Source organism: Myripristis murdjan, chromosome 9 (assembly GCF_902150065.1).
Source record: "Myripristis murdjan chromosome 9, fMyrMur1.1, whole genome shotgun sequence".
Classification (NCBI taxonomy): Eukaryota; Metazoa; Chordata; class Actinopteri; order Holocentriformes; family Holocentridae; genus Myripristis; species Myripristis murdjan.
Genome location: NC_043988.1, coordinates 9803307 through 9815937, shown reverse-complemented (window position 1 = coordinate 9815937; position 12631 = coordinate 9803307). Strand labels below are relative to the sequence as shown.

Below are 12631 nucleotides of genomic sequence, written 5' to 3'. Positions count from 1 at the left end.
AGAATAAATGTATTTTCTGTGAAATCCCCCCCCCCCAAAAAAAAACGCTTGTTCTAGTAAATCTCCATAATAAATGTATCAGATACACATTCTAATTAAACAGCCTCTAAAGATAAAATGAAAATCACTGGAGTCATACTTCAACAGTCTGCACTTTTCTTCCCTTTTTTTTTTTTTTTTTTTTTTTTTTTGAAGCAATTCAAATTATGAAGCCAGCATCTCACTTTCAAAGAGGAGAATAACTCCAAAGCACATAAAATTGCACCACAAATCTTGTGGCTGATTGTGGCGTGATCACTACTATACGCCTCATATAGACAAACGGGTCACTTTACCTCTTCTAACTTCTCTGATCTTATTAGTGTATATATATAATTACATAAAAATATGAATGTTCCAGCATTTTGTTTGAGTTTTACCTTTTGAAGAGTTCACAGAGTGACTCTCTACCACTGGCAAGGTGATTGGCAATCCGTTTTGGTAGGTTGTTCCCTAAATGCAGAGGCCGAGACCAAAACAGACTTAGATTGTGCTGAGTAAATACTACCTAATCTTAAAAGCAATCAGTAAGTGGTATTGTATTACTTTAAAATTCAGCTGATTACCTTTCACTGAAATCTGCCTTTTCATAATGTAATGAAATGATCTTGGCAGGACAGTGAATTTGGAAAGATCCTGTTTATGACTCATAGATTACTATTACAACAGTGTGTTGCATCCAAAGCCAAAAAGACAACAGCGTCCTCTCTTCCCTCCCACAGGGTTCCTGCCCTCCCTGTAAAGAACCTGACTGGATCTGGACCGGTGCACCCAGCACTAGCAGGTTAGACAACATTCATCTTGGAAGCTGGGCCAGGGTCATTATTTTTGTTTACAGCTTGTGGACAGTGGAGCAGTTATTTGTGGTGAAACAGTACACAATATTCAGCCCAGTTGTAGAATGCAGTTTCGGCTGTTACTTAGCATGATATCCATAATTATTGCTTTTCTCCATTTTCCTGTGTGTGTGTGTGTGTGTGTGTGTGTGTGTGTGTGTGTGTGTGTGTGTGTGCTCTCTTTGTGGCAGGCATGACAGGCATCCTGATGTGTGCGGCAGGTCTGCCCGTGTGTCTAACTCGGGCCCCAAAGCCCATCTTGCACCCGCCGCCCATCAACAAGAGTGACATGAAACCTGTGCCAGGAGTCAACGGCATCCGTCGCAAGACCAAGAAGAAGCACCTGAGGAGAGGTAAGACGAGAGGACACAAGAGGAGAGGAGATGCTGGAAACTGGCTGAAGTAAAAAAAACAAAAAGTGGAAACACCAACACTGTATTTTGATGTCATTTTAGTGACTAAATAAAAAAACAAAGACATCTAAGAGAGAACTAGACCAGCCCCTGAAAGTCACCAGACCTTCTCTGTCTTGCCAAGCTTTGCAAGATGGCCCCACGAGTCTGTGAGTCTGTTGTTTACACCTCAGACATAACCATTTTGGGAAACAAATCAGCTTAGGCCACTTGTTGTGGTGATCAAGAGGCCATAAGTGTGCTTTTAAATGCCTCTGTTAATCTCAGTGCACTTCCATAAAAGTGTTAAATAACCCCAGTCTAGCTCCGACCCGCTGATAATGAGTCGGGAAAGCCTCTCTGTAGCCTGTCAGGAGGACAGTGTAAAATGTAATAATGCCTGCTAGGACAGAATCATGTGTAGATGCGGGGAATTAGTGTTACTGTAACAATTTTATAGACCTTACAGTGTGTGGAGATCGACGGTGGTTGTTGGAAAGAAACAGAATTAACAAGGGACTGTTGTGGCGAGCTGCTCCGGTAGAGGATCTGGTGTCGAGTCGGATGACTTTGGGCTTAAATAAGTGCTGGTCGATGGATGCCGTGGAAACCGCTGGCCTCTCAAGGGAGTCGTTGTCCTAATTGATCAGCGAGGCTGCTGGGTTTCCGGCCCTGGACCGCGCTTGTCCTCTCAGTCAGCCCTCCTCTCGCCGCTCACCATGATTGCACGCACAGACTTAGGGAAGAGCACTGTGCCGAGCTGGCACTATGGATTGATGAATGAAGCCGCAGCTCAATGTGCAACCTGTGTGTACTCTGCAGAGGGAGCGAGAGAGATGGAGATAGAGAGCACAGACACAGGGCTGTGAGGGGAATGGAGAAGTGGTTTGTCTGTGCAGAAAGAGGGGAGAGAGATATTTGGGCTTATTCCGTTCTGCTCGCTGCTCAGAAAAAGGCCAGAGAGGCTTTTGATCCGGCTAATGAAGCCATCAAAGAGCAACAGTGGAAAATGCATAATTGAGAACCCCCCTCTCTCTCTCTTTCTCTGTCTCCTCCTCCCTCTCTATTCACTCTCCTCCTAATACTTCTCGCTCCCTCCTCACTTTCTCCTACCCTTCATTTCTCTGCCATTTTTTTCACTCAGAGTCTATCTCTCCCCCCCCCCACCCTCGCTCCCTCTATTCTCTGGCTGTTCCTCAAATGAACAAACAAAAGCTCCGGGGGGAAGAGAGGTTGCCTGTAAGCGTATTAGGGGTGTAAGCTGTGGGTGTGCTCTCAGCCATGCTAGCCTGGTTGCACACGGGGATTATCAGAGTGTGTGGGGATGGCTCGTTGTGAAATGTCAGTTTGAAGGTGACCTCCTCTTCAGCATCACGCACTCTCTTCACACACATGCATCGACACGTACACGTGCGCGCACTCATCAGAGTCAAGTAGGGCTGCAGTCACAGCGTGGGTACTTTAAGGGCGGCGGAGAGGTTGGATGAGGCTGCTGTTGAGACTGAGGGCAGTTTGTCGTCCACAGGGAGCCAGCCATTACTCTGAAGTGTTCAAAGTGCAAACAAGGGCTTCATCTTGCATTTTTCATATTTCTTTGTTTGTGTGCAAGTGGTAGTTTTGCGTTTTTCTTTGATAGTCACCCATTCTCTGTTTTTGTTTGATCACAAGGAAAAAACCCAGAGGATGTGGTGCGGAGATACACAGAGAAGATTAAAGTGGTCCCAGATGAGGTAGGGTAAAGACACACCACACACACACACACACACACACACATACACACACAGAGCTCAGGCTAGTTTTATGACCAAGAGATGCACACGGTCACACACTCACCGAGAAAGACTCCCAGGCGGAAGGCTTTGATGTCCTTACCAAGCGTCTTAAACGCTCAAACGCTCAGTCATATAAAATGGCAGCTAAAGTGTTTTGGTGTGCTCTTCCAGGACTGCACTATCTGCATGGAGAGGCTGGTCATGTCGTCAGGCTATGAGGGCGTCCTGCAGCACAAAGGCATCAAGCCAGAGCTGGTGGGCAAGCTTGGCAAGTGTGGGCACATGTACCATCTGCTGTGCCTGGTGGCCATGTACAACAATGGCAATAAGGTGGGTAAAAGCTTGTGAGCCAGACGTTGTTATGGTGTCACTCCAGGATGAAATGATACACTTGTGATGTCTTACAGCTTGACTGGATCGCGTGGCACCGGCAGATGATTAGGCTTTAATATTGTTCAACAGAGATGAGTGTTTTATACAGTCACAACAGACATACAGGTCGACCTCTCAGTCTTGCCAGCTACTTACAGTGGAAAATGTATAATTCAGTGTGATTCAAAGGTGCCTTAGAGGCATGAAATGTAAATGCACTTACCTATATGAAGTGAGAGGGCAAAAGCAAGAAATAAAAACAGATTCAGTCAGCAGCCATGACCATGTGACATTAATCACAACAAATGATCCAAATCAAGCAATTAATCAATGGGCAATTTTATTGAGGGAACTAGGATTCGCACTCCCAATTTTTTCCTATTTTTATGTTATTGATATTGTATTATGTACCATTTTTCTTCTTAAATCCAGGATGGCAGTCTTCAGTGCCCGACATGCAAGGCCATTTATGGGGAGAAAACAGGCACGCAGCCTCCAGGGAAGATGGAGTACCACGTCATCCCCCACTGCCTGCCTGGCTACCCGGACTCCAAGACCATCCGCATCGTCTACGACATTCCTGCCGGCATCCAGGTCAGGACACTCTCGCCTCACAAAATCCACCGTGCTGCCACCGTCCCCTGATCCACTGTGTTTGCTCTCTAAATCTCTGCCCTTTCCACCGCCGTTGCTTATCTTCTTATGTTTGACTGACAGTTATACACACATCAGGGTGTTAGCGCTGTGCGAGGCACTGTAAAAAATAAAGTAGGTACACCAGGAACAGACAATAGCCTATTTTGAATCAGTGTAATCAGGTGGAGTCAGGTGAACATGTCTGTCTTCACTGCAAACTGTTCTATAAAGTAGAAATGCCATGAAATAATCAGCCAGATGTTTGACAACATCAGCATATCACAAGCCATTTCATCAACACACATCATAGAAGTCAGTCAGCATATGTTCATGAGACCCTATGTTCCCAAGACACTATGTTCCCGCACTGTAGTTTCACTGGAAAACAGCTCCATGTTCTCTAAATCTTATGTTCCTCTAACAAAACAAAGAAGAATAATGTCCACACCTCTGGTATATTAATAACAATGTGCAATCTAGGGTGTTCAGTAAATATCTGACATGGTGTTTGTGATCAAGCTTGTTAGTCAAACACATTTTATGTAGTATATTGTCAACACCATTTCAGATACTATTTACTGAACATGTACCATCAGATAACCCATGTTTTGTTAATATGCCAAAGGTTGGGCAATTTTTCTTCTTTTTATGTTGAAGGATCAAGGGGCTGTTTTTGGTTTGGAAAAAAATTACATTAAGGGAACAGGACCCTAGCAACATAGGGTGGACACTGTGAAACACACGTTCATAGAAACGCGCATATTATATTAGGGCTGGAGCGTTGACTGCTTTTGAATCAACATGACAGAACTGACCTTTTGACTCATGGTGGCTATTTTGGGGGCTTCAAATAGGAAACTCTAACTTAGACAGTTGACATGTGTATAAAACTAACATTAGCTTACTTCAACGCAGAGATGAGGGCAACAATTACCATATTAATATCACCGACTAGCTTTCTTACCTGAGCTAAATTCCAGTAGTGAGCCACTGTGACCCAAATTTACTACTGTGAAATATGAACATGCATCACCAATATTACATTATTGAAATGCACTTGTTTGTACTGTTGTGTGTTCTTCAGTGGTGAAACTGTCAGTACCTAAATTTGTTTGACACCTTGAATATGATGAAAGATCAAAATGGCCGTGGTAGGATTGGTCCATTTGTCTCAGGGTTTCCCAGGGTTTCTGTACAGTATGCCTTAGTAACAATTTTCCTCTGTGAAAGAGAGCACAGTTTGCTGCTGTTTCTTACAGTCAGGAGGTAGGGAGTGGGCGGTGGAGAGTTGGAGGGCTGCATATTTCATTTTGAGAGCAGAGCTGAGCTTTAATAGAGTCAATAAACTGACCTTTTGCTCCAGAGGCACAGGCTTAGTCTCCCAGGGGAGAGAGACTACTGGGGCCGTCTGACCACTCAATTCTGCAGCTCGGCACAGCGCTACACAGCATGCCACGGGACATTTCAGTGGCTCTCCTCACTCTCCACCACCTCCCACTCCTCAATCCACACTATAAACATCCTGTCTGACAGGCTGCTTTAGCAAGGAAATGATAATACACTACAGAGCAAAATACACGGATGGCATTCAGCAGAATAATAAGAAAAATATCAAAATTACCAAGTGAACGTAAATTAAAATAATGAATCATAATTGTAAGAATTCAACTCTATTACTGCACGGAAAAATTGCCAGAGTTTAGAAGTGACAACTTAAGAGGAAGGCATGCTGGATGGTAGACTATACATATCACTCTACATGTATACATTCAACATGCCTCTGTCAGTATGGAAGCAGCAGTGTGTAGCCTATAGTACCTTCAGCATCCACTGTATACAAAGTCATCTGTCAATACTGGAGTTTTACATATAACCTGAAAAAAAAAAAACAGACAAAATACATATTGTGGTTTAATTAAGTTGGTGATTCTTTTCATTGTGTAGCTTTGAAAGCAGGAGTGTTGCATATTTAAAGTGGCACATCTCTCAAGTGACACATGATATTACAAAGGACCGTGTGTGTATGCATGCAACATGAGCCATGCAAGGTGCTCCCGTGGGTCCTGTTGACATTTCATGTACAGTCAAGTTGTAATTGAAAAAGGACGTATGAGTTGTGACTGTTTCTGCTCTTGATAATTTCCCCAGACCACTGAGCACCCCAACCCGGGGAAGAAGTTCAGCGCTAGAGGCTTCCCTCGGCACTGCTACCTCCCCGACAACGACAAAGGCAGGAAGGTAAGCTTTGATGTCCGTCCAAGAAGCGACGTTCGAGGGCCAGCCGCTCAGCAGCTTTAGAAATGTGCTGGATTACAATGCATTTTGTTGTACAGAATTTCCTTTTTTTTTTTTTTTTTTTTTTTTTTTCAGGGTAAGCTTCACCACACAATCTGTGCTGTTGATCCTATTTCTATTTATATCAGTGATTCAGCTTATGTGATGAGGCATGGCACAATGTACTCAAACAAAGAAAAGTCACAGCATGTTCATAGCTCCAATGTATAGATTTATTTGGACGTCAAAAGATCAAAACAAAAATCACCACCATGGCACAGTGGCGGAGAGTAAGCTCTGACATTCCTTTGGATTTTGCTCACGTTACAAACGCTGATGTTAAACAGAGTTATGAGCTGGTAAATAAACATGTTTCTCCAAAGTAATGCAACTTGAGCTGAGATCAGTGGCCTTAATTTGTTTGTTTGCTCTTTTATGATCACGCATGGATTTGGGCTCATTGTTTGCCTGTAATTTAAATAGAATCATCGTTTATCATCAAAACAAGTCTTTATTATAGCCCTGGGATCAGTATTTTGTTACACTGCTCACCACTCTTCCACCATGCAAAATTCACTTAATTCAGTGGCCTTTTCCCTGAATAATCAGGGTAACCAAACAGCATTGATGTCCAATGTTCTTTTCATCCAAAGCATTGAAAATGTTTCCAACCAGAGTAGAACATTTTTCTGCCATGAATCATCTGAGTTCTCCTTTGTGAAATAATGAACCAAGGGCTGGAGGTGGGTGTAGTTTTTGGATAACTCAATTTTTAGTCTGATTATAAGGTTGACCGAGTGACTCAAGCACAAAAACTGAGGGAAAAAAGTTATGCAGTCCAGGTGTATTTATTTACAAGTGGAAACCATGCAGCAATATGTGTGATGCAGCCCTGGCAAAAAGTAACCGAAGAAAAAACAATACTTGCAAATAAAATAAAAAAATAAAAAAGAAGAAGAAATTACAAAATGTGAAAAACACAGAGGGACACATATATGATAACTCCTTTCCTGTCAACCTCCTCTTTGTATCCAGGTCCTGAAGCTGCTGATCATGGCCTGGGACCGACGCCTCATCTTCACCATCGGGACGTCCAGCACCACAGGCGAGTCGGACACGGTGGTGTGGAACGAGATCCACCACAAAACAGAATTCGGCTCCAACCTGACGGGCCACGGCTACCCCGACCCCAACTACCTGGACAACGTTCTGACTGAGCTGTCGGCGCAGGGCGTGGGCGAGGACAACCTGAAGGACTGAGGGCCAGCCGAGTTGGCATGAAGGAGCACCACCCACCTCGCCCCGACTCCCAGAGAGCAGGGCCACTGCATGACGGGCCAACATGCAGCCGACAAACAGTCCTTTACTCCCCACAACCAAAACAGACCCTGCAGATAAGCTGGCACAAGAGCAACGGAAATAAAACAAATGACATGGTTGTAATCAATGTTTTGATTCAGTAATACTGTTATTTGTATTACCTAAAACTCCCCAAATTGGCCCCTTCTGTCTCTTGATCCATGCCTTGAGCATGTGTGTTGTTGCCAAATATTCTAATAGGGTTAAGGAATGTAAAGACTACGGTGAGATTTCTGTCTCAGAGTTATAATCAGCAGGTAAATTGTCTGTAAATCCCCTTTACATTATGAATCTGTTCCTCTGCACCGGGGGAAAAGTGATGAGGGGTCCAAGGTTTAAGAAGGGATATTTGCAAATGCTAACCTCCAAATTGCATGGCCCACACTTAACGCTGCATAATGGATGTTGAGCGCCTATCTGTGTTGAAAGGAGAAACGGATTTTGAAATCCATTATCTTTAATGAAATATCTATATATTAAATGTTAAAGGCTGGTGTTGACGGTCTCAGTTGTTGCTGGGTGGTATGTAGAGAAATTTAGGAGAATTTCAGAATGATCTCAAATTAAATACTCGTAAGCTTTCCCTGTTTACTCTAATTCTCTTGAAAAGCAGAGAAGTGGTTATATTGTCCTTGTAGTATTTGGAACTTGGTTTTGTGATTTTGAAAGATTGGCCCTTGGCTTTTAGTAACTAATCAGTGAATCTGAGTGGTCAGTGATGTGATTGTAAGGTTTCTGTGGGCATCTCTGATCGGCCACTGTGACATTTCCCATGTCTGACACCATGTTGGTCAGTCGCTCTTTAAAACTGAGGTGTGTTTTGTTGTGCTTGTGCTCGATCCAGAGAGAAAAAGGCTATGAAATGTTAGTTGGTTGATGATGAATGTGTTTGGTATGGGCGGCCTTGTGGACCGCCTTTGAAAGGAAACATAAAACAGGCTAAACAAGCGTCTTACCGGTCAGTTTGATGCTTGTTAAGAAGGTGGTGCAGCTTGAAAAGCAGTGAAGCAGATTTTGCGAGCCTCCAAGGTTGAAATCATTTGTTTTGTGGACACACTGATGACGCTGACCTCTGTGAATATAAACCCTGTGTTGTTATTCTCACGTTAGAGGAAACACAGGCTTTGGCACAATCTATCATGCTCACCATACATGGAGCGGTGAGTGCGTGTACGCATGCTCTGAGGCATTAATACGCCGGGTTTGAGTCCTTGGGACAGAAAAAAGCTGAACACGCTTCCCAGACAGCAACATCCCTCTTTCAAAGACCAACAGTTTTCCCTTGGAGATCCATCTTAGGCAGCGCTGCCCTCACACCCGCCTGTGATCTACAAGCCTCTTGTGGGCTGTTTGGCGTTGGGCTGCACGCTGGTTGCTGCTTGTTTGTACAGCAGCGGTACGTCCCCTTCTCTGCAGGAGCTCACTGAAGGTTGTTTGGGCTGGTCCTGATGTATGGCCTCGCCCTGCTTCCCTCCTCCTCCTCAGCAGCAAAACCTTTCATTCTAGAAACCACGTGATTGCTTCTTCTAATATGTGGTTGGATGTTGATGCTCCACTGGGAACTGCGTCTCCCTTTGCTCTCCTTTCCCCCCCTGCAGACTTTATGCCTGTGAGCTAAAGAATTTTTCAAAGATCCTGGGTGGAAATCTTGTGAAAGATAAAAGATAAGCGAGCGCTGCATAATTCTCCATAAATATATATCCGATCAGTTTTAATGAGCTGAGATACTGATGATGCAAAAGGTGTTGATGTAAAGGTTTATGGCGTGGGCGCCCACTTGTGGGTTTAATTTGCTGACTATTTGGGAGTGAATCATAGTCTTCCATAGCACTTTGAGGCAACTGTTTTCTTTAATCAATCCTTTCATTTTTAGGAAAATGTCTTAAATTGTATTGGCAACAATATCTGTTGTGTTTTTTTTTTAAGTTGATGTTTATAAACTGGCTTGTAATGCTTTGAAAAATATATATATGATATACATTTGCAGATGTGATATACCTTTAAATTGAAGCTCAATTTGAGTCTATGGTGTAAGTTTAATTTATTTTTATACTCTTCTATATAGAAAATATAAAGACATTGACTTGCCCACATATCTATACACAGGCACATATTAACATGAATACATAAAATCTGGCAAAGGTTCATTTGTCAGTATGTCAGGGACTGTTGAAATATGTATGACATGTTATGGACGTCTTATATTACCAGTAGTCTTAGCGTATGCTGCTGTTGTTAACTTAATGTAGAATCTGTGTAGTTGATCCCCCGAGGGATTCCAATAAATACAGTAAGTGTGTCTTGATTATTGGTGGGGGGAGCTTGAGCAGCATGAAGATGGCCGTTCCCCCAAATGGGCCATTTATCTTTTCTACTTCTCCAGAACCCCACCAGTGGACACCGTCAGCAATCTTTGTTCAGTCACGAGGTGGAAACACCAGGCCTGGGTTAAATAGCAGCTGCAAATAATTCTCAGAGTTTGTTTTACCTGATTGGAGCAGCACCCGGGTGGGATTTACCTCATGAGGGAAACTCACAGACAGAGGACTCCCCAAATTATAGATAAGTACGCTGACTTCAATTATTTTCAGCTACTTTCCTGTGGTTTCTGGCGCTAAATGTGTTGTCCTTTGTGTCAAACGTTTACTGTCTGCCACCGACGCAGGCTACAAAGAAAACTATCAAAAGTTATTTGCAACTGCAATTTGGCCCAGGTCTTCTAAACAACATGTCATTTTGCCTGTTCCATTTCAAATTTTCTCCTTTACAACTTTTTGACACCCTTTTTTAGGAACAGCAAGACAGAATGCTTCCAACGTATCAGGGAATTTTCCATTTTGAGTCGAGTTTCATGAAATAGAGAAGTACAAAGGGGTGCTTCTTCAACTTCTGCTCTCCATGTGTCCGTCCTGTAGTATGAATGGTGCAGGCCCTTTAGACTTTTCAGGTGTGTACAGTTACATGGTTTTGGGACGAACGATGAACAAATCATGTTTGTTATTTGTCGATTTAGGAAGAGAGATGGTGTTTATGCAATTTACTATATGTCAGAAGTAATATGTAATTTATGTGTAGCAAGAAGGATGCTTTTTCTCGGGAGGGGAGGTGGGGGTTGGGGGTGGGGTGGGGGTTGACAGAGGATGTGTTTTCTTTATGGGGTGCCTACCTCCAGTTAACTGAGGGGGGTGTTTGATCCAAGGCTGTTCAAAGGCTCTGTATTGGAAGACATATATATATTTTTGATGTCTTTTTTTGAATAATGATTGTCTTCAACTGAACTCTCACATAATATTGTTATATTATTCTTATTAAGATACATTCCATACTATTTTCCATAGCAGAATTCTGATTAGAAGTGGGTTATGGGATAAAATCAACTCGTCCAAACATTATGAGGTATTTGCCGTCGTGCTCTCATAGTCCTCATAGTCTCCATGAGCATACCCGACTTCTCTTTCTACAATGATACCCTCTCATTTTGTGTGGATATACTGTATGTTTGTATTTGTTTATCAGTGTGTGTGTGTGTGTGTGTGTGTGCGTGTGTGTGCGTGTGTGTGCGTGCTGAGTGTGTGTCCAATACACAAAATCTTTGGTTCATGTCCTTTAAAGATGCAGTAATGTTCTCCTAGAGGTGCATGTTAACCAAAATGTGAGCAAGTCTGTAGACAATGCATAGCTCTTTGTGTATCATTGCTTCTTTAGAGATATCATCCAGGTCTTCTGGTTTGATTAGCACTGTGTCTGCATCGTACTCCAATGAGTTAAAAAAACAAAAAAAAAAACAAAAAACAAACTCCTTCCTCTCTTTATAGCATTTAATTTACACCGATGAGGACGAGATAGCGTTTTGCTGCTCTCCTCCCTCTTTTGGCAACGTGTGAAACATCCGAATGTTTTGCATTTTAAGTGCCCATTTGCATTGACATTTTTAAACCATGATTTTGTGGTTCAATTTTTTTCTTCAGCAATGTCTACATATTGCTATTTTTAAAGGAAAAAAAAACAGTTCACAAAGAGAAATTGAGATCAACTAAAAGCAAGATATAGCGAGACATTGATTAAAAACTTTAAAGGGCTTCTTAATCTATCAGTCTTTATTGAATTGTGATGACCTTGTTGCATGTTTGTGTGTTTCTTGTGGAAAAATAAATGTGCCCTCAACCTGGGTAGTTTGTTTGACCTTTTGTCTCCTTGGTGCTTCTTTCTTTTTTCCCCTCGGTGGCGTGTCCTCCTCCATTTAGCTGCGCCGTTTCCTTCTCCCCAGGCGGCTCTGTGCTCTGCACCTCGTTATATGGATATAAATGAGCTTTGCTGGAGTTGTGGAGTGCAGCAGACACAGTTCTCACCAGCAGTAAATTTGCTTTATGGTCATTTTCTGTCACTGGCTGCTGAATGTGGGTGCTGTGTGAGAGAGTTGGGGCTCCGGGTGCATAGTGAAGCCGGCCTGCCCAACATCCTCCAAGGCCTCAGGGGGGTCCCCTTTAGCTCTGACCAAGTGAATCACGGGTCGGTCACCTCTGCCTGTCCTGGCACCCAAACCACCCGCCCTTCACCCATCGCGTCTCTAATGAGAGGGTTAGCGGGGTGGGGGTGTGCTGAATCACTGCAGGTAGATCTCATTAGCATTTAAATAAGGCTAGGAGGAGGAAGGGCTGCAAACATGTTTTTGTCCCTTCATTAAATATGCATCTCATACAGAGGAAAATCATTTAGGCCTGTTTGTGTGCCTCATGTTTGGTGTAATTTCCCATTTAGGTCTGTGGTAATCGTGGTTTGTTTAAATTATTCATTTGAAAAAAGGGGCAGGATGGTAAACATAACAGTGCAAGGCAGTTCTGGGATCTGTCAGATGCACAATCAAATTTCCTGTTTCCATATGTCTGTCATTGGCCACGCTGAGTCAGACCTTCCACTTTCAAGCAAGCCAGGAGAGGAATGGACAGAACAA

General features: G+C 43.1%; 1 protein-coding gene across 2 annotated transcripts in view; it reads left to right on the top strand.

The window, feature by feature from the left end:
- The window catches only part of dtx1 (deltex 1, E3 ubiquitin ligase), an 88197-nt gene extending 77417 nt beyond the window's left edge, over positions 1–10780 (top strand). For both annotated transcript variants that reach the window (XM_030060728.1, XM_030060727.1), the window contains exons 4-10: positions 762–823; positions 1067–1228; positions 2936–2997; positions 3211–3369; positions 3844–4005; positions 6196–6285; positions 7357–10780. In XM_030060728.1, the coding sequence (XP_029916588.1) occupies positions 762–823; positions 1067–1228; positions 2936–2997; positions 3211–3369; positions 3844–4005; positions 6196–6285; positions 7357–7581 (922 nt within the window). In that variant the 3' untranslated portion in view covers positions 7582–10780. The remainder of the gene's footprint in view (positions 1–761; positions 824–1066; positions 1229–2935; positions 2998–3210; positions 3370–3843; positions 4006–6195; positions 6286–7356) is intronic.
- The last annotated feature ends 1851 nt before the right edge of the window (positions 10781–12631 follow it).